General features: G+C 53.3%; 1 protein-coding gene across 1 annotated transcript in view; it reads left to right on the forward strand.

Moving 5' to 3' along the window:
- The first annotated feature begins 9,989 nt into the window (after positions 1-9,989).
- Positions 9,990-21,309, forward strand: part of TCERG1L (transcription elongation regulator 1 like) — a 49,740-nt gene continuing 38,420 nt past the window's right edge. Inside the window, exons 1-3 of the mRNA XM_062496300.1 lie at positions 9,990-10,247; positions 11,775-11,921; positions 12,799-12,979. Of these exons, the coding sequence (XP_062352284.1) occupies positions 9,990-10,247; positions 11,775-11,921; positions 12,799-12,979 (586 nt within the window). The remainder of the gene's footprint in view (positions 10,248-11,774; positions 11,922-12,798; positions 12,980-21,309) is intronic.

Here is a 21,309-nt window from a genome sequence, read left to right on the forward strand (position 1 = left end):
AGGGCAGGAGTGTCTGCCTGTCCTGGGCAGCTGGGTGCTCACCCAGCATCTCTCTGTGTTCAGGGACAGCAGTGCTGGACATTTTCCACAGTGCCTGGGTCCAGCAGATCCCAGCTCTGTGCTGCTTGAGGGTGGAGCTCAGCCTGGACAGGAGAAGGATCCAGGGAGAGCCCAGAGCCTGAAGGGGCTCCAGGAGAGCTGGAGAGGGACTGGGGACAAGGGATGGAGGGACAGGACACAGGGAATGGCTTCCACTGCCAGAGGGCAGGGATGGATGAATGGGATATTGGGAATTGGGAATTGTTCCCTGGCAGGGTGGGGAGGGGCTGGGATGGAATTCCCAGATTTGCTGTGGCTGCCCCTGGATCCCTGGCAGTGCCCAAGGCCAGGTTGGACACTGGGGTTGGAGCTCCTGGGACAGTGGGAGGTGTCCCTGCCATGGATGGGATGGCACTGGATGGGATTTAGGGTCCCTTCCCTCCCAAACCATTCCATGATCCTGTAATTCAGGAGGAACAGTGAACTGGTGTGAAGCCCGCGGCTGATCTGGGATGCTCCATCAAGGGATCCATGAGGATCAGCTGCTCCAGGGACAAACTGGCCCCACCAGGATCAGCGGTGGAGCACTGGGGGCTCAAGGAACTGCTGGGAAATCCTCCTGCTCATCCCCATCCCTGGGAAAAGGAAAATCCCCCATGTCCCCTGTGCTGGTCCATCACGGCACCTCTTCTGCTGCAGCAGGCAGGGAGAAGTGGTTATTTTTTAAAGCTTTTATTGGTATTCAACAAACAATAATAATGTAATCAGAGCGATCAAATCCTCAAGTACTGTCAAATTATTTCTGGGAGATGAAAGCATGAAATGTTCTGCGCTCCTGGCAGTTTGTGCTACAGAACCTGAGCAAACTGGAGAGCTTGGTAATGCATTAATGGCACCAGTTTTCACAGGAGCTGCCTGAAATGCCACATTTCCCTCTCACAGGAGCACTGGGGTTGTTTTTCCTGTCGTTTGATGTGTTGGGGCTTTTCTCTCCCATTTCTGACCAGAACTCTCAGCCCTGGCACAGAGCCCTGCACGTTCCCAGCAGGGCTGCAGCAGCTCCTGGTCCTGTCTGGGGCAGGCTGAGCTTCACCCACAGCCTGGGCAGGGACAGAAACTGCCCCTGATGGACACCTGGGACACCTGAGTGACAGAAACTGCCCCTGATGGGGACACCTGAGAGATCTGGGGACAGAAACTGCCCCTGATGGGACACCTGGGACACCTGAGTGACAGAAACTGCCCCTGATGGGGACACCTCAGGGATTTGGGGAATGAAACCCCACTGTGCTTTGATGTCTGGGTATATTTTATATTGTTTTTTCTCTGAACAAAACCATGAAAACCCTTAAAGAAAAAATCCCAAGTGAGCCCCCAGCAGACTGTGGCACCTCAGGGACCTTCCCCCCACCTTCTCCAGGGTCACAACAAGGGACACAGAACTTCATCACCACGAAGGATTCCCGTGGCAGATGGAATTGTCCTCTGCCAGCAGGACCCTCTGGAATTGATTCCCTTTTCCCTTTAGGACTCTGCTTGTCGATTGAGCTTTACCTGCATTCAAACACTTCTTCTTTCATTCAATTTTCATCTGCTCGAAAATACCCTAAAAAGAAACGGAGTTGTTTTTTTTATTTCCTCTCTAGTAGAATGGCACTACCAGCAGTTGCTCAGGGTGGTTTTAAATCAAACAGAGCAGAGGAATTTTCAAATAGGAAGGGAGGATTTCAGTCATTGTGAGTCCTTAAAGCCCAAGCCCAGGCAGATTTTCCCCATCCCCAGCTGTTCCGTTTGGAGAGGGAAGAACGAGTCTGTCACACCAGGTGTGGGGTTGGTTTGGGGTTTGTTTTTCTATTGTAAAGCTTCTGTCTTGAATTTGCAGTGTTCAGGTCTGGAGGATCCAGTGCTTGAGGTCAATCACGAGTCTTTGCTGAGCAGTAAAAGAGACTTCTTTAGGGGCTTTAAGGGTATTTCCTCAAAACAAAGCAAAAAAAAAAGAAAAAAGAAAAAAGAAAGAAAGAAAATAAAAGGCAAAAAAAGAGAGCAGTAATTGCTTTATTATAATCACAGTATCAGAGAGTGGTTGGGGTTGGAATGGACCTTAAACGTCCAAAATCCCATTCATCCATCCCTGCCCTCTGGCAGTGGAAGCCATTCCCCGTGTCCTGTCCCTCCGTCCCTTGTCCCCAGTCCCTGTGCAGCTCTCCTGGAGCCCCTTCAGGCTCAGGAAGGGCTCTGAGCTCTCCCTGGATCCTTCTCCTCTGCCCGAAGTCCCTTCTCCTCCTGGCTGAGCTGCAGCTGCTCTGGCCCCATTGGCCATGCCCAGACCTCAAGAGCCTGCAGCAGGGGTTTGATGGGTCCGTTCTCAGAAAGCTTTGTGTCCTTCCTAATTCCTCTGCAGGTGACTGAGCACCTCCCAGGTGTGCAGCCCTGGGCTGGGGCAGGGGGGTGGCCCTGTCCCTGTGGCCCCATGTCCCTGTGTGTGTCCCCATGTCCTTGTGTCTGTGTGTCCCTGGGTGTGTCCCTGTGTGTCCCTGTGTCCCCATGTCTCTGTGTCCCTGTGTCCTCATGTCCCTGTGTCCCCATGTCCTTGTGTCTGTGTGTCCCTGGGTGTGTCCCTGTGTGTCCCTGTGTCCCCATGTCTCTGTGTCCCTGTGTCCTCATGTCCCTGTGTCCCCATGTCCTTGTGTCTGTGTGTCCCTGGGTGTGTCCCTGTGTGTCCCTGTGTCCCCATGTCTCTGTGTCCCTGTGTCCTCATGTCCCTGTGTCCCCATGTCCTTGTGTCTGTGTGTCCCTGGGTGTGTCCCAGTGTATGTCCCTGTGTATGTCCCTGTGTCCCCATGTCCCTGTGTGTGTCCCTATGTCCCTATGTCCCTGTGTCCCCATGTCCCTCTGTCCCTGTGTATGTCCCTGTGTCCCCATGTCCTTGTGTCCCTGTGTCCCTGTGTGTGTCCCTATGTTCATGTGTCCCTGTGTGTGTCCCTCTGTCCCCATGTCCCTGTGTCCCCGTGTCCCTGTGTCCCTGTGTATGTCCCTGTGTATGTCCCAGTGTCCCTGTGTCCCTGTGTATGTCCCAGTGTCCCTGTGTCCCTGTGTATGTCCCTGTGTCCCCATGTCCCCATGTCCCTGTGTGTGTCCCTATGTTCATGTGTCCCTGTGTGTGTCCCTCTGTCCCCATGTGTCCCTGTGTCCTGCAGCTCATCCTGGAGCTCCTCAGTCCCTCTGGGGCCAGGAAAGGGTTCGGGTTAGGGTTTGGGTTTGGTTTAGGGTTTGGGTTAAGTTTCGGGTTCGGGTTAGGTTATGGGTTAGGGTAGAAGTCACCAAAGTCTAGAGGCAGAATCCAGCCCTGCTCCAGGACTTGCCAAGGCTGGACTGCAGGAAAAGGGACTGGGGAGGGATAAATGGGCAGAGCCAGAGCTGACTGCACAGGAAAATCATCCTGCAGTGGGTAATTAGGGGGGAGGAAAAGTGGCTGCAGCGAGGAGAGATGGGGAAGCTCCATCCTGGGAATTCTGTGGGAGCAGAGCAGAGCAGAGCCCATTTCAGCTGAGTGGCTGTGCAGCATTCCGGGCCTTTAGTGCCAAGGAAATGAAATGGGAAGGGCACCAGATGGAATAATTAGTTCTTGGTACCTTTTATATTTTTGTGACTTGCCACTGCAATTCCCAGATTTGGTGCCTGTGGTGGCTCTGGAGGAAGCGAGCTCTGTGATTTGGGGCCCTGTCTTCGGCTGAACCCCGAATAATGGTGATGTTACTTAAGAGCAATAATCTGGGAAGGGAAATAATTAGGAAACAAAAGTGTATTAAAGTTACTGCGAAGAGGATAAAGCCCATAAAACTGTAATTGCTCGGCTGATAAAGTGAAGTTTAAAACTTGCAATCAGCTTTGACATAATCGAGTTAATGTGGGGAGGTAAAAACACCTAATTAAGGAGCCAAAGCCATGTGTTTTACCTTGGGATAATGGGAGAAATGCAGAGGTGCTGAGGATTTCCTCCCTGTGAGGCACCAGTGCCCACAGATCCTCTCCCTGCACATGGATTGAACTCCTGAGGCTGGGGCTGGGATCCTGGGGCACCTCTGGAGAGCCCCAGAGGGGTTGGAGCTTGTCCAGGACAGGGAACAGAGCTGAGAAGGGACTGGAGAATTCCTGAGGGAGCTGGGAAGGGGCTCAGATGGAGAAAAGGAGGCTCAGGGGGGACTTTGTGGCTCTGCACAAGTCCCTGACAGGAGGGGACAGCCAGGGGGATTTGGGATCTGCTGCAGGGAACAGGGACAGGAGCAGAGGGAGAGGCCTCAGGGTGGGCAGCAGCAGGAATTTCCCCATGGAAAGGGTGCTCAGGGACTGGAAGTGCCCAGGGAGGGTTGCAGTGCCCATCCCTGGAGGTGTCCCAGGAATTCCTGGAGCTGGCACTGGGTGCTCTGGACAAGGTGGGGATGGGCACAGCCTGCACTGGATGATCCTGGAGGGCTTTTCCAGCCTCAGGGATCCCAGAATTGTGATGACATGACCATCCCCCAAGGAGCAGCAGTCCCTGGCCATGCTGGGATCACCAGGATGTCACACAAATATTCTGCTGGAATTCATGAAGGAGTTAATTTCCAGACAAGTTCTTTGGAGTGAACTCATTGATGTGACTCCACGGAGAGGATGCAACGCTCAGAGTTTCTTCCTCAGCTCCCTGAGGTTCCTGGAATGCTTATGAGAGGAGTGGTGGTGCAGAGGACCCGTTCTCCAGGCTCTCAGGGATGGCTGAAGAATGAAAATGAGGGAAGCACCCCTGGAAGCAGCGGGGGCTGCAGCAGCTGCAAACCCTCTTCTCCTCAAATCCTCGGTGCCTCACTCGTGTCTCGCTGCTCCGGAGGGCTCAAAGGTGCGAGTCTGAGAGCTCCGTGTTTCTGCAGTGTCTCCTTGGAGATCCACAGAGTCCTCCAGACAATCTGCTGCCTCTGGAAGCGTGGAGGGGAAGGAATAAATTTGTCTCCTTTTATTGCGGTGAGCAGTGCCTGCTAGGAGTGTCTCCCATGGAAAGGAGAAGTGCTGGGGCCCTTCTGGAGCAGCCGCAGGGCAGCAGATCCAGGGAATGAGGGAGCTCCAGCCAGGTTTGGGATGGGAGGGACCTCAAAGCCCATCCAGGGCAGGGACACCTCCCAGTGTCCCGGGTGCTCCAGCCTGGCCTCGGGCACCGCCAGGACCCGGGGGCAGGGTCACTGGCATCAGCAGTGCCAGCGTTTGAGGGAGCCCCCCACCCCCTGAGGGCATCACCAGGGGCAAGCTGCGAGGTCCCGGTGGGTGGGAATCCCACTGAAGGGGGGAATCCCACCGAGGGTGGCAATCCCACTGAAGATGGGAATCCCACCGAGGGTGGCAATCCCACTGAAGATGGGAATCCCACCGAGGGTGGCAATCCCACTGAAGATGGGAATCCCACCGAGGGTGGCAATCCCACTGAAGGGGGCAATCCCACTGAAGATGGGAATCCCACCGAGGGTGGCTTTAGCCATCCTCCCCCTTCTCTGGACGTAGAGGGGAGCTGAGCTGCTGCGCCTGGCGATTGCTCAGCCCCCAGCTGAGCCCAGAAAGCTTTCTGGAGGCTTTCAAGGGGATGCCCGACCCCAGAGAGCTGCGTGCGCTCTCAGGAGGGCTCTGGCACCAGCGGGGGCAGGTGCAGGTATCCTCGTCCCGGGTTTCCTTTCCCTCCTGCTGCTGTGCAGGGCGCTGGGGCAGACTCCCTGGAAGGGTTAAATCCCTGCGCTGCAGGTGTGCTCCCGAACTGCTGCAGAGCAAACCCTCCCCAGACTCACTGTGCTCTTCATCTCCAATTCACAAAGAGAATGTTCCCTGCCTCTCCATCTCTCTCATGCACACACAAAAGAGTTTTTTTTTTTTTTGTATTTCTCTTGGTTTGAATGTTTTCTGTTTCTTCTCTCAGCTACCTGAAGTGATCTCTCTGAGTGCAGGCCCTGCCAAGCCTTACCCTGCATCTGGGCTGGTTTTAAAGAAGAAAAGTGTCTTCAGCTTCTGCATTCAGCAGGATCAGAAGAAATTCAGGATATGAGTGTGTAGTGGTTTGGGTTTGTTAATTTGAAGTTTTTTTTGTTGTGAGATAGGATTAGGAGGAAGGTAAAACAGATTTAACTTTAAATGGTATAAAAATTTATTAATAGAAACTGTAAGAAAAAAGAATAAAACTTAGAATAAAACATTTGGAATACTTCTCCCCCTACATACTTTTTTTTTTTTTTACACTGATAATGTATGGAAAAGTAATTAGTTAGTTTATTTTTTTTAAGTTTTTTACTGATTTACTTGGGGGAGGAGATTTCTTTTTTCAGTCTATGGAGATTTTTTTAAATGAGAAATAATTTTTTTTGTAGCTTCAATATTTAGTGATATTTAGCACGGGAGAATGGAAATGTGATTACTATGTAAAAATTCTTTTTTTTTTTTACTAACAGTTTTTTTACAGCTATTATTGAGGACTATATTAATTTATGGGACACACTTTAAGGATTATAACAGTTTAAACAAAAGCTTTTTTCATCTTTGAAAAGCAGATGTGAATTCAGATATTACCCAAAGAGACTTTGGCTGCCTCTGGATCCCTGGCAGTGCCCAAGGCCAGGTTGGACATTGGGGTTGGAGCACCTGGGACAGTGGGAGGTATCCCTGCCATGGCAGGGCTGGGAATTTATGGGATTTGGGGTCCCTCCAACCCAAACCAGTCTGGGATTTTGTATTTGCCTGCACCCTCTTGTTGTGCTTTCAGCTGACCAGGAACTGAAGGACATTCAGCCCTTGTCTGGTTTTCCTTCCTAAATTACCAGAGTTGGAAGTTTTGGTATCAATAACTCAGACTTTGGATAAAACCAGCTTGTGAATATTCTACACATCCCAGAAAACAAATTGATTGAGCCGAGTAGCAAGGAAACCGATATTCTACAGAGGGAATTTTTCAGGAGGAATGCTGCTCCCTCCTTTTCCTCCACCCAGTCTGCTGGAGGTCAGCTCCTGACAGAGAGCTGGGAGAGCCTCCCGAGGAGCCCAAGGCAGTTCCCACCATCCCAGGGAGTGAAAAAGGGCTCCTGGGGAGGCTGGAGTCCTGCCTCACACAGGTATCCCTGCCACGGTTTTCACTGCATTCTTCATTTACCTCCTCTTTTTCTGATACTTCTTAATGGGCTTGTAACAAGGCTCGTGGAAATCAATGGCATTCAGCAAAAATCACATCAAAGACCGGGTATTCAACATGTTCCACGTGTTCCACATGCCAGGAGCCGAAACAAGGGGTCCTGTTATGTCAACCTTTGATTTGATGTGTTTGCCTGGGGCTCTGCTTGGCTTGTGCTCGGAGGAGCAGTGGGAGCAGGGACCCTCAGCAGCCACGGAACCTCATGGGAGCCCCAACATCCCTGTGGGAACCCCAGAATCCCTGTGGGAGCCCCAAACATCCCTATGGGAACTCAAAAATCCCTGTGGGAGCCCCAGCATCCCACAGGAACCTGCTGTGGTTTGGGATTTGGGGGTTAATCCTCAAACCAAAAAGAGGGAATTTATCGGAGATTCCGAGGAGCTCTGCAGGAGGATGAAAGCAGCACCTGTGCTGGAATGGAAGCCCTGGGGACAGGGAACGAGTGCCCCGGCTCTGGGGCACTTCTGGACGGGATCACACAGTTTGGGCACTCTGGCTTTGCTTGATCCATCCTGGAATCTCCTCTCCTCAGCACCTCTGGGAACAAAGGAGTGAGGCAGAGATCAGGATCGCCACCGGGACAGCCGGGCTGGGCTGGGAAAGCTGCCTGGAATAATCAATCCCCTCCGTGCCCTGGCAGGGTCACTTGCCCAGGGTCACTTGTCAGCAGAGGAGATTCCCTGTCCCTGCTGCTCCCTCTGAGCTTGGAGCACGCAAACAGGCCGGGATTGATTCCCTGGGAACTGGCTGAGCGTGGGATCGTGCCAGGATTCTGGGCGGTGTTGGCACCTTCAGGGGCTCAAAGGTGCTGCAGGTGCAGCTGCACCCAGGGGATGTCTTTGGTGAGGGACCTGGGCTGTCTGTGCCCACCACTCCGGATTTGATGGATCCCTGTGGATGGCTGCTGATCTACAGCATCCCTTCCCCGAACCTTTCAGGGCTTCGACATCAGAGAGTTCGGTCATTACCCGAGACTGCCTCACCAGACAGCCCCGGCGTGAGGAAAGGTGGTTGAGAATGTCCTCAGGGACACAGACCCATAATGTAGATATTAACAAAAGGGATGTCTCTTTGGAGTGCTCAGACTCATTTCTCAGACTTAAAAATGAAGATGATGGGTCTAAGCCTTTTATTTCAGTGCTAAATTGGCTTTTTGGCTGCCTAAAGTGCTCTTTGCAGTATTCAAGGGCCAAGGTGTGCCCCAGAGGTGACACTGATGAACTGTCTCAGGTGCCTTTCCCCCCACTGCATTCAAACCTAGCTCCTTGAGCACCACTGCATCCCATAGGAAACAGCATTATTCTGGTGTTTTTTTGTCTGGTTTGTTTTGCTTTTTTGTTGTTTTTTTTTTTTTTTTTTGGTTGATTTTGTCATTGTGTTTCTGTTCCTCTGCTCAGTCCCAATTACCAGGATGTGGTTTTGGGTTTTACAAACAGCCACACACTAAAGCATTTAGCAGTGATCCTCTGTTCATCTGATTTCTGTAATTTTGTGCATTATTCCACTCTCCATTTCCCAGTGTCTCTCAAGGTAATTAGAAGCAATGTGTTTTCCTGATCTCCTGTTCAGCCATAAATCATCATCATTTGATTCCAAAACTTTCTGGGGATTACCTTTACTGAGGTTATTTGCTGCCATGGGAATCGACCTCCTCTGCAACGATTTTGAACTGTGAAGTTGAAACATTCGTGTGTTGTGTGAATTCAGGCTTGGCCCATTTTGCTGTTATTCATTCCTTTAATTTTTTGTTGGAGCTGCTGGAAGCTGTGATGCCGTCAGCAGAGGCTTGCTCAGCTCCTTCATTTCCCAGCAGGGAGGAGATGGCAGGAGAAACAAACCCACAGGTTGGGAAGGACAAACCCACAGGTCAGAGGGACAAACACATAGGTTGGGAAGGACAAACCCACAGGTCAGAGGGACAAACCCACAGGTTGGGAAGGACAAACCCACAGGTCAGAGGGACAAACCCACAGGTTGGGAAGGAGCTCCTCTCTTGTTTGCCAGGAAATTCATAGGGTACCAGACTGGTATGGGATGGAAGCGACCCCAAATCCCACCCAGTGCCATGGCAGGGACACCTTCCACTGTCCCAGGCTCTCCAAGCCTGGCGTTGGGCACTGCCAGGATCCAGGGACAGCCACAGCTGCTCTGGGCACCCTGCTCCCCCTCTCAGGGGAAGAATTTCCTCCCAAAACCCCACCTAACCCTGTCCTCCGGGAGTTTAAATCCATGGTACTTTTCCCCTGCCGACGGAAGGGTCTCGGCTGAGGGGCAGCCGAGGGGCACCTGAACTCGCTGCTGCTCTGATGCCGTGGCACTCGCACGGTCTGGGGAAGGGGGAGATTGGGAGGCTCGGGAAGATTTTGGGGCTGGGAACAGCGAGGAGCTTGGTGACCTCTGGGAATCAGAGGTGCTGGGGGGGTTCTGGAGGATTTTAGTGATGAGGGAGACTCAGGACACTTGCGCATCCCTCCTCGGGTAGGGGCTGCCTCCCGCACCCGCCGGGGATGACGCCGAAAATCCCACTCGCTGCTGCCCCGACCCACGGCGGGGCCGCGTTCCCAGGGGGGGCTGCACCGTGCCCGGCAGCCCGTCCCTCCTTCCCTCCTTCCCTCCCCCATCCCGCCCCCTCCCCGGGCGGAGCCTGCCCGCGGTGCCGCGGGCTCGGAGTTGCGCCGGGCGGCGGAAGCGAGCGCAGCTGGGCGCTCCGGGTCCCGGTCCCGGTCCCGGTCGCGGCCGGGCCGGGCCATGCAGGATGCTCCCGGCCGCCGCCCCGCGCCCTCCGCCGCTGCTGTGGCCGCCGCCCGCCGAGCCCCCCGCTCCCCCCTGGGCCTGGGTGCTGCCCGCGGCCGCGGGGCTGCTCCGGGTGGGCGCTGCCACCTCCGGGGCTCCGCCGCCGCCGCCGCTCCTGCTGCCGCCCCCCGCGCTGGTGCGGCCCGGGCCCGGCTGGAGCGGCCCCACCGAGCCCCCGCTGCTGCCGCTGCTGCCCGGGGAGCCGCTCCTGCACGGCCAGGTAAGGGCGGAACCGCCGTGCGGGGAACACAACTTTGCCGGAGCCGCTGCCCCGGCGTCAGCCCCGGCACCGAGACCCCCGCCCGTGGGATGGGGGCGGCGGTGGGACAGACCCCGCGGGGCGGCGTGGGCTCCCCGGGCTCTGCGTGCTCCTTTTGCGAGCTCCGCATCCCCCCCCGGGCGCTGCATCTCTCTTTTCCCGGGTTCTACATCTCCCTTCCCCGGACTCTGCAGCATTCTCCTTCCCAAGCTCTGCATCTCCTCTTCCCCAGATTCTCTATCCCCGTTTCCCTGGGATTTACATCCCCCTCCCTCGGGTAGCTGCATCCCTCCTTTCCTTGGTTCTCCATCCCCATTCCCAAGCTCTCCATCCCCCCTTCCCTTGGTTCTCCATCCCCACTCCCAAGCTCTCCATCCCCTCTTCCTTTGGTTCCCCATTCCCAAGCTCTCCATCCCCCTTTCCCTTGGTTCCCCATTCCCAAGCTCTCCATCCCCCCTTCCCTTGGTTCTCCATCCCCTTTCCCGATGCTCTGCGCCCCGCGGGCTCGGTCGCGGCATTTCCAGCGGCTCTGCAAAGGTGCCGGGGGGATTTCTCCGGGAGGAGAAGGGCTGCCAGAGGGGCTGGGGGTCGCTCCGGCGGGGCTGGGCTCCCCGCAGGATGCGCTTTCCTTTCCGCAGCCGGAACGGGAGCGATGCTCCAGGCTCGCTCCGGCAGCCGGGGCAGCATCGCCGCTGAGCGTTCTGTGAATATTTATAAAGACGAAAGTTTTGAGCCGTGTCACTGGAACCAGCGTGTCGCGCCAGTGCTTCCCCTGATGAATATTTCAATTATTAATGCTGCCGTGAGCCCTCAGCCGGGCGTTCGCCCCTCACAGCGGCGCGGTCGGGGCTCGGTGCGCGCAGTTTTGCCTCGGATTCATGGTTTTTGGGAGACAGATGTAAAAATAAACGCGAGCCGCGAGCGCGGTGGCGTCCGCTCGATTCCGTGTGATGATTTCCAGCCTTTTCGAGCTCGAGCGTCTCTTGTGGTTCTGGAGAAAACAGTCGGTGCTGCTCTAATGAAACGCGAACATCAATTATTCCCCAGCGGGAGAGCGATCCACGAACGTGCAGACGCGGTTTTGCTGTGGGAACCCATTTGCCAGGCGGATTTAAGTTGAGCGGAAAAAAAAATAATAATAAAAAGACATCTCTGCGGTTTCCTTTGGCTCTGCAGCCGCGTTCGGAGGCGCTCGCTGGTGCCTCGTGTGGGGTTCGGTGTGGGCAGAGAATCCCACGCTGCAGCCACCGGGGCTCCGGGTTTTGGGGGTTCCGAACCGGGATCTGGCTGTGCTGCCAGGGCCGCTCGCAGCTCACCCCGCGGTGCCCAAGGAAACGCAAACCCTTGTGCTGAAAGGACTTTCCTGACGTTTTCCGTGCTCATCAGTTAGGAAATCATGGAAAGCATCGGTTACTCAGCGTAAAATCCTTCTGTTAATTCCTTTTTTTTTTCTTTCTTTGTGTTTGTTTGTTTTTTTCACCTCCGAAGTGGATATTTGGAGCTCATTCCCCCGTCGTAGGATTTTCCCCTCCTTCCAGCGTGGAATTCGTGCCGGTGTTCCCTCCCGTGTACACAGCCGCGGTGCCGCCTCACGCCGGGAAGTGCTGGATTGATAAAAGGCTGCCAAACTGCAAAGTAAGTGCGATCCTGGCGTGCTGGAGGCTTTCTGAGGCTGGAGCACAGCGAGTACAGAAGAGTGATGGGGGTTTAGGGCAGTGAGAGGTCGGTGCTCGTCAGGAAAACCCTGCGGAGTAGCAATGCTGGAAAAGAGGAATGTTGCAGGTGATGGAGCAGCAGTTACAGCTTCACCCTTCCCAAATTTTAATAAGACTAAAATGTCTTTGATCTTTATTCCTTTGAGTAGAATGTCTTCATTTTCCTACGAGAAGCAATTATGGGGATTTTCCATCTTCCCTTTCTCCCTGTTTTTCCCACTGTTTGTCCCAATGTGTGCCACACTCCAGCGCTGGCAGAGCACCGTCACTGTGGGTGCTGTCACATCCCTGGTGCCAGGGTGGCCCTCGGGGTCCCTTGTCCCCATCCCAGTTCTGTTCCCCACATCTGTCCCTTTGCCAGCTGAGTGCTGAACACCCGGGTTCATGTCGCTGTCCCTCAGTTGTTCTGTGTCTTTGTCCCCTGCTGTCCCTCACCCCTGTCCTGCCTGGGGAGGTGGCCGCAGTCCCTGTGCCCATGGGGTCACTGAGGTGTCCCCAGTCCCTGTGCCCATGGGGTCACTCACAGTGGCTGTATCAGGACAATGCTGCCTTCAGGGTTTCTTGCCTCCCGTGCTGCTGCAGCAGCTGATGAGTCATGTCAAAGCCAATTAATTTTTAAGTGCTCACCTCACTTCAGCCTCAGCACTGAGGGAGCAGAAACCTGCCTGGTTTGGGAAGCTTGTCCCCAGCTGAGGCTCTGTCTGTTGAAATACCCAGTTAAAGACGCTGTATTCTCACTTGTATTTCTGAATTTCGGATCTTGAACCGTAACATTTTTCTTTCTTTCTGTTGGACAGATCTACTTGAACAATGCCTTTGCCTTGGACTCGGCCTGGGTCCAGCCTGAGGAGTCCAGGCTGTTCCAGGGGGCTGAGAAGCCTCTGCTGCTGAGCAATCAAGTAGCCATGGCAGTAGCCAGGCCAGCTGCTGCCTCCAGACCACTGCCCACGCTCGTCTTGGCTCCTCAGCTGATCCCAGGTCAGGAAATAAGTACATCAATAATTAAGTATTGAACTTGCCTGTTTCTTGATGGTTTTCCCTTAGTGCATCCCCCAGAGAGGCAAAGCTGCTCTCTAAAGCAAAGGTTCTCTTCCATTCAGCTGCAAATCTCTTGCTTGAGCAGAACCTTGATGGCCAAGTGCAGCTCAGCCTCTGAACGACTCTGAGAGGAGGGAAAAGGCCGTGTGTGATCACAGCAGATTGTGCCAGGCTGCTCTGTAGCTGCTCGGTGGCCTCTGCAAGCACTCCCCACCTACTGAGTTTATTTTTCAAACAAGAAATCGCTGACAGCCTGAATGATCCTGTGATTCTGTGGCACAGTCCGTGCAGGGTTCTGCTGGCTGCTCATTTTCAGAGTTTGGCGGGGTCTGTGCAGACAGCCAGCAGGAGAGAGGAGCAGTGGATCCATCATCTCATTAAGGCTCGGTCATTTGTGGAATAAATTCCATTAATCTGCATAACAGAAGAACTACAAGTTATAAATATAAATATTAACTGTGTAAATATTCTGTGATGCTTTAGGTTAACTAAGATATATACCTGGAAAAGAACATTTATCCTTGGACAAGAGGAGACCCCACATTCCAGTAGGGCTGAATCTGTTTTGTCGCTGCAGGAGTAAATTAAAAGAGCAGCTCTATGCAGAAAGTTGAGGAGAAAAGTGCCACTGATGTTTCAGCCCCTAAATACACTCCTAGAGTGGGAATCAGAATTGCTGCCTTGCTGCGGGGTGCTCTGCCTTCCTCAGAGCAAAGGGGACTGAGGGGATCTCTCCCTGGGCTTGGGAGCAGAGCTCCCCTTTCCGTGGGCTCTCCCCAGCAGCATTTTGTATTTCAGCTCCCAGGACCTTGTGTTTGCCATCAGTGCTGGGTTTGGAGTGTGCTGGAAATGATCCTCACTCCTGGGCTCGTTTGCCAGCCTGATTAATTAGCAGGGAATGCCCTGGCACGAGTTGGCCCCTTCAGGCTGGGTCTGTATTTTGGTGTTTAACTCAGCCGTCCTCTCCTCTTGCCAGCAGTGCCCCGGGCTCAGCTGGAGCAGTCACTGCTGTGGGGAAAGCCTGGCATTAATTCATTTCTGTTTATTAGAGGATTTATTGGTATTTATTACACATAAAAGCACTCTATGCCTGGAAGGGAGTGTGCTGAGGAGGGGGTCTGGGCAGGGGAGCCCCAGCCCCTCCTGTTTCTGCACATCTCAAAGACTTCAATATTTTCAAATATTTCAGTATTTTCCACGTGCACAGGCGTGTTTTATCACCTGCAAAATGGCAGATACATGGCAAGAGTGTTCCCGGGAGCTCAACAGGGACTCTGCCAGCCTGGTGCCACCTCTGTGGGCTGCAGGGAGCCCCGGGAGGGGAAGGGTCTCCTCCCCTGGACAGGGCACGTGCCCACGGCTGTTTGTCCCTGCAGCTGGGCCCTGCTCCTCCTCCAGCAGCAGGGTCAGTGCTGGCTGCCAGCTGAGCTCCCTCGGAGGGGGAGAAGTGCAGGGAGGAGCTCAAACCCACCTCCCACTGTCCCAGGGGCTCCAAGCCCAGTGTCCAACCTGGCCTTGGGCACTGCCAGGGATCCAGGGGCAGCCACGGCAAATCTGGGAATTCCACCCCGTGCCAGCCAAGAATTCCTTCCCATCCTTCTCGAGATGTTGCTGTGGTCGGTGCCAATCCATCACATCCCAGGCTGTGTGGCACGTGTGCCACTCCTGCAGGGTGACCCCATCCCTGTCCTGCAGCCAGAACCAGGAGCTGTTTCTCCAGCTGTTACAGCAGCACTGGAAGTATTTCCTATGTCATATCTGCACTTAATGTGAAGAGTAATAAAAATCCTGGGAGCAAATTGCTCAGTTAAGTGGGATAAAGGGGAAGTTAATCAGGTTTCTGCACGGGATTCATTTCGGGAGCGGCTCTGACGGCAGCTCTGCTTCCCCAGTTATCAGTAATGATATAATTGTTTTCTCAATGGAGCTGCAGCTCCTCAGATAAAGCAGTGAGCACGGAGGCTGGCCAAGGGTAATGTGCATAATTCAACAGCTGCAGCTCCAGCTCCTCCAAGGTGTTATTTGCTGTGAGAGGCAGCAGTTATTGTTCTCTCACAAAGTGCAAAACGTGAATTTATGTGCTCTGTGTTGTGTTTCTAAGGAGAAGGGTGGCCTTTGTCCCTGGCAATGATCCTGCTTCGTGTCTGTGCTTCGGGGAGGAAGGCAGAGAACATCAGTATTTCAGTAAAGGAAGATTTCTGTGCTGTCTGAGGGACACCAGGGCTGGCAGGTGCCCTGTGCCACCTGTGCTGTGCCCAGGGTGTCCTGCACATCCCTGGGTGCCCGTGGCATGGGGTGAGGGAGTGCTGGCAGGACCCCGTGGTGGCACTGTTAGTGGAGCCCTGTGGTACAGGACATTCACTGGTGGCACTGGGGCTGTGCTGGGCTGGACTGGCACTGCTGGTACAGCACATTCACTGGTGGCACTGGGGCTGTGCTGGGCTGGACTGGCACTGCTGGTACAGCACATTCACTGGTGGCACTGGGGCTGTGCTGGGCTGGACTGGCACTGCTGGTACAGCACATTCACTGGTGGCACTGGGGCTGTGCTGGGCTGGACTGGCACTCCTGGTACAGGACATTCACTGGTGGCACTGGGGCTGTGCTGGGCTGGACTGGCACTCCTGGTACAGGACATTCACTGGTGGCACTGGGGCTGGGTACAGGACATTCACTGGTGGCACTGGGGCTGTGCTGGGCTGGACTGGCACTCCTGGTACAGGACATTCACTGGTGGCACTGGGGCTGTGCTGGGCTGGACTGGCACTCCTGGCTCTCAGGATCATCGCCCCCGTGCTCCCTGGCTCAGGGGCTGTTCCTGTGCTGTGTCTGGGAAGGTTTTCATGGAATGGTTGGGGTTGGAATGGACCTTAAAGCTCATCTGGTTCCGTGTGTCTCTGCTTAGAGACAAGGATGCGTGTGGGACATCCCAAGGACATTTACATTTGATCTTTCTCATTCAGGTCTTTTCTTTCTCCTAATTGCAGAGCCCTTTACAGAATTGAGAGTGTCAGCACTGGCACTGACACGCAGACACTCATCCAAACACAGGCCCACTTTGCTAATTCCAGTTCACAGATTATAAATTAATCGGGCTGCTCTCTGTTCAATTTGGGTTCTTTTTTCTCATGAAATACATGACCCAGGACCTCTGGCCTCCTCTATTTCCTAAGCACGAGTTGTGCTTGAAGCACATCTCCATTTACAAGCACTCAGGTTTTGGCTTCCCAGATTGGATTATCTTGTACTTCAGCTGTGCTGGGGCTCGCTGTTTGGGGATGGAGAATAGCACAGCAGGACCCCATTCATGTCCCTGAAAAGCCATCAAACCTCTCTTTGTCTGTGGAGCATTCAAGCTCTGCCAAGCCCGGTGCCTTTTTAGGTCTGGGAATGCTTGGGTTTAACTTCAGCCTTCACAAAGTTTTTGTTTTGCTCATTAAGTTTTTGGTGGCTTTTGGTGGTTTTTTTTGGTTTTTTTTTGTGCTTTTTTTTTTTGTTATCTCCCCAAATCAAGAGAAACTTAGAGTGAAGTTTGTTTTCCCACTTAAATTACAGAAATAAACCCACGAGCAATATCTTCATGGGCAAGGCTGGTGGTTCTGCCCTTTCCATCCCATCCTCCTAGCTGACCCCCAGAGTAAACCCAGCTGAATAAATCCAGCTCTCCAGGGCAGGGGCTGTTTGTGAGGAGCCAGGGATTTGTGTTTATTGTTATTTGTGTGAGCAGAAGAGTGAGCCGTGCTGTTCCTGGCAGCCACTGGGGGCTACAATGGCAGTGCCAGCAGCTCTTTTCTCCCTTGGACAGCAGGGAAGTCAGGGAAGCAGGGACATCCCTGGGTTTCTCTTCCCAGGGCTACTGGTGTGTTTGTTTTCCTTTCCAGGGACTTCCCTGGGTTTGTTTGTCTTTCCAGGGCTGTTGGTGTGTTTGTTTTCCTGTGTTTCCCTTTACCCCTGTGTTTCCCTTTACCCCTGTGTTTCCCTTTACCCCTGTGTTTCCCTTTATCCCTGTGTTTCCCTGTGCAGGGATATCCCTGTGTTTCCCCTTATCCCTGTGTTTCCCTGTGCAGGGATATCCCCGTATTTAGACATTTTTTAGGAATTCTAAACACACACAAAGGCTCAGGTTGGAAAAGGAGACTTTCATTCCACACTTGGTGAAAGTTTTCCACAAATCCGAATTTATCCATTGAAATCTCCGCACATCTCCTGTCTAATCCTCGTTATCACCTCCCTGCTGCAGAATCCTTTCACCTAAGATGTCACTGAGCCTGCCTGGGCCCTTTGGGGGTCTCTGGTGTCCTTTGGGGGCTCAGGTTTGAGCCAAGCTCAGTTCAGGCTCACAGAAGCACAGGTCAGTGCAAGGTGGAGGTGCCAGGTCCCCTCAGGCCATTGTAAAACACAAAAGTTTTCAGTAAACACCCAGCAACACCTGCTTGACACAGCTGGGAACATCTGGGAACAGCCCCTCAGAAGGGGTCTGACGGTGGCAATGGCACCACCAGGCTCCACCTGCAGCTGAGGTCAGAGGAAGGGACAGCGAATCCTGCTTGAACCCCTGGAGCTTAAAAATGCAGAGAATTTGACTTAAAAATAGACAAAATTCTGCCTAAAGACTCAGAGCTTAAAGATGAGGAGAATCCTACTTAAAAATACTGAAAATTCTACTTTAAGGCATCAGAGCTTAAAGAAGCTGAGAATCCTTCTTTAAAATGGAGAGAATTCTGCTTGGAGCCATCAGCTGGGCTGGATGCAAGCACAGAGCTCGTTCCAAGAGATTTTGGGAGCTCCTGGTACAGCAGGACTGGTGCCAGGTGATGATGATGATGATGATGATGGAACAGGAACACTGGAAGCGCCCAGGGAGGGTTGCAGTGCCCATCCCTGGAGGTGTCCCAGGAATTCCTGGAGGATTCTGAGTGCTCTGGACAAGGTGGGGAGCAGGCACAGCTGGACTGGATGGTCCTGGAGGGCTCTTCCGACCTCAGTGACTCTGGGATTTGAGGACAAGTTTTCACCTCACTGCCAGGGTGTACCATGACCTGGCAGAAAGAAAAACAATCCTGCATTTACCCTCTCATTGGAATATCAGTGATGGTATTTTTGACTCCTCTTTTCGTGGCATTTGACTTTTGAAATTCCCCCCGTAAATGCAGGGTGATTAATGGTAACTCTAAAACCCTTTTGAGGTTGTAAAAAAACACAAACACACACACACAAAAAAACCCCTTAAAGCAAGATCTGGTTTGTTTATGAGGAGAACTCCTCAACTGGAAGCTCCCAGGGAGTCCTGGCCTGGCTCCCCATGGCTTTGGGGCTGTGTTTGAGTGCATGAAGTGTGGGATGCTGTCGAGCTGGGGCACAGCAGGACACAGGGCTGGCCCTTTCTCCATGGAATTATTCAGCAGGAGGGAAGGAGCGAGACCTTCATCAAAGTAGGGGAAACCACCCAAACTCCTCTTTCGACTGAGTGATGAAACTTTGATTAGGGGGTTGATGAAAGTTTAATGAGGAAGGGCAGCTCCAGGAGCGCTGCTCATCACAGCCTGGACTGGCCCCACAGCCCAGGCTCGCTCATTTTCCTGTTTTCCTGCCCTCTTTGGGGAAATCACAGCCTCCTCTCCAGAAGAAAAGAATCAAATGAGAAGTAAACAACCTTTCTGCTCGCGTGCCCTGCAGGAAGGCACAACAAAGTCGTGTTTCAGACAGCCTTAGTTTGCACAGGAGCTACAGGAGATGTTTTGTGGGCTTTTCCCGGCAGCTGGAATTGGGAATGAGCACAGGCTCTTGCAGGGAAGGGGTTTGACCTCACTGAAGTATTGCTCCACTTCCCAGGTGAATGAACAATGAGCTTGTATTTAACACTTGGGCTGGGTGGACATTGATGGGTTTTTTCATTTTGTTTTTTAATTTCCATTGTCGGTCTTGCAGAAAAATCTGTTTTCATTTATCCATTGCTGAATGATCAAAACTTAAATATTTTGGGGTTTTTTTTTTAGTCTGTGTGCCTGCTACTTAGTGCATCTGCAGGTGTTCCTTGGCATGGAGGAATAATGACTGTAGAAATAATCAACTTTTTTTTTGGCGACACTGAAAATATTAAACTTCTGTTGTATTGATGCAGGGCTTGTTTTGTTGGGAAATAATTGTTTGTAAAGCTGGGAGAGCTGGGGGTGCTCACCTGGAGAGGAGAAGGATCCAGGGAGAGCTCAGAGCCTCTGGCAGGGCCTAAAGGAGCTCCAGGAATGTTGGAGAGGGACTGGGGACAAGGGATGGAGGGACAGGACACAGGGAATGGCTCCCACTGCCAGAGGGCAGGGATGGGTAAAGAGGATATTGGGAATTGGGAATTCCTGGCTGGGATGGAATTCCCAGATTTGCTGTGGCTGCCCCTGGATCCCTGGCAGTGCCCAAGGCCAGGTTGGACATTGGGGTTGGAGCACTGGGACAGTGGGAGGTGTCCCTGCCACGGCAGGGGTGGCACTGGGTGATTTTCCAGATCCCTCCCAACCCAAACCATTCCCTGTGATCTTACCCAAGGTCCCTGCTGTGCTTCTCCTACCTGGACTTGTTGTGGGGCTGCATCCCACAGTCACCCTTCCCAAACTCTCCTTTCCCCTTTCCCCTTTTCCTTCCTGGGAAAGACAAACCTCAGAGTGCCAGGAGGCTGCAGTGAGGAGTGGGATCAGATGGGATTTGTGGAGCCACAGTTGTCTCCCACTGCCTGCAGGGTTTGCACCCGGGCTGAGCCTTGCTGGATGCCATAATGAGCTGATGATTGCTTAATTTTTGAATCCCGAGCTCAGCGTGGAGGGATGAACAGCTGCTGGTTGTCAGATTTGCTTTGCTCCTCGAGAGTTTTACGACTCCTGTTCTTGTTTATTTAACATAATTAGCCAAGATTGAGCTCTGAAGGTCTTCCCTGGCACTGCCAGGCTGGGGAGTGAAGGGTGCGGGGGCTAAAGGGTGCTCCAGGTTGATCTGGGACATTCCTGGGTTCCACTGGCAGGAGCTGCCCAGGGAGGGTTGCAGTGCCCATCCCTGGAGGTGTCCCAGGAATTCCTGGAGGTGCCACTGAGGGGTCTGGGCTGGGACAAGGGCAGTGGACACTGATGGGCTGGGAGGGCTTTTCCAACCTCAGGGATTGCATGAAGTTTCCCGTTGAGTTTTTGGGATGAAGGAGATGAGATGTAGAGCTTGTCAAGCTTAGGGATTTGTGTGCAGGACACAGGAGAACAGCCAGGCAGGTGAGGGGGCAGTGTGTGCCTAATATAGCAAGGAATAAATTCAGATTTGGCATCAGACAGTTACACTTAGGAAAGCTGAGAATAATCGTGTTCCCTGTGTTCAAATATTTGACTTCTTTATTAAGTTTTTTCATTTAAATTTAATAACTCTGCACAGTTTGTGTGTGAGTCACTGCTGCCTGGTCCCCCTGGGTTATGGTGATGTGTTCACATCTGTGGGGTCTAATGGCTCACAATGCTCCAGCCATGAGCTGGGGCTTTGGAATCACGATTAGCAAAGGGACCCTGGGAATCCTGCAGAAATATCTCAGTCACAGATCAGCTGGGCTTGGAGGGGACCTCTGGAGATGATCCGGTCCAGCCCCCTGCCCAGGCAGGGTCACCTGGAGCAGGTGACACGGGAACGTGTCCAGGAGGGTTCGGGATGTCTCTGGAGAGGGAGACCCCAGCCCCTCCCTGGGCAGCTGCTCCAGGGCTCTCCCCCCTCCATGGAAAGAAGTTCTCTCTCACCTTGGGCTGGAACTTGTTGTGGTTTGGTTTCTGGCCATTGCTCCCTGTGCTGTCCCTGGCACCACTGAGCAGAGTCTGGCACCGTCCTGTGCCGGCCCTGGGGAGATTTGTGTGGATTGATGGGATCCCCTCTCAGCCTTCCTTCTCCAGACTGACCAGCCCCAGTCCCACAATCTCTCCTCATCTCAGAGATGCTCCAGTCTCAAAATGACCTCTGTGGCCTCTGCTGGACCCTCTCCAGTAGCTCCTTGGGTTTCTTCCTTTGTCTCTGCTCCAGGGAACAGGGACAGGAGCAGAGGGAGCGGCCTCAGGGTGGGCAGCAGCAGGAATTTCCCCATGGAAAGGGTGCTCAGGGACTGGAAGTGCCCAGGGAGGGTTGCAGTGCCCATCCCTGGAGGTGTCCCAGGAATTCCTGGAGCTGGCACTGAGTGCTCTGGGCTGGGGACAATAAACAGAATTATTCCATATATGACACCTGCTCAGGCTCTGGGGTCTCTCTGAGGTGACACACAGACG

The sequence above is a fragment of the Cinclus cinclus genome, chromosome 7 (genome assembly GCF_963662255.1).
Source record: "Cinclus cinclus chromosome 7, bCinCin1.1, whole genome shotgun sequence".
Lineage (NCBI taxonomy): Eukaryota > Metazoa > Chordata > Aves > Passeriformes > Cinclidae > Cinclus > Cinclus cinclus.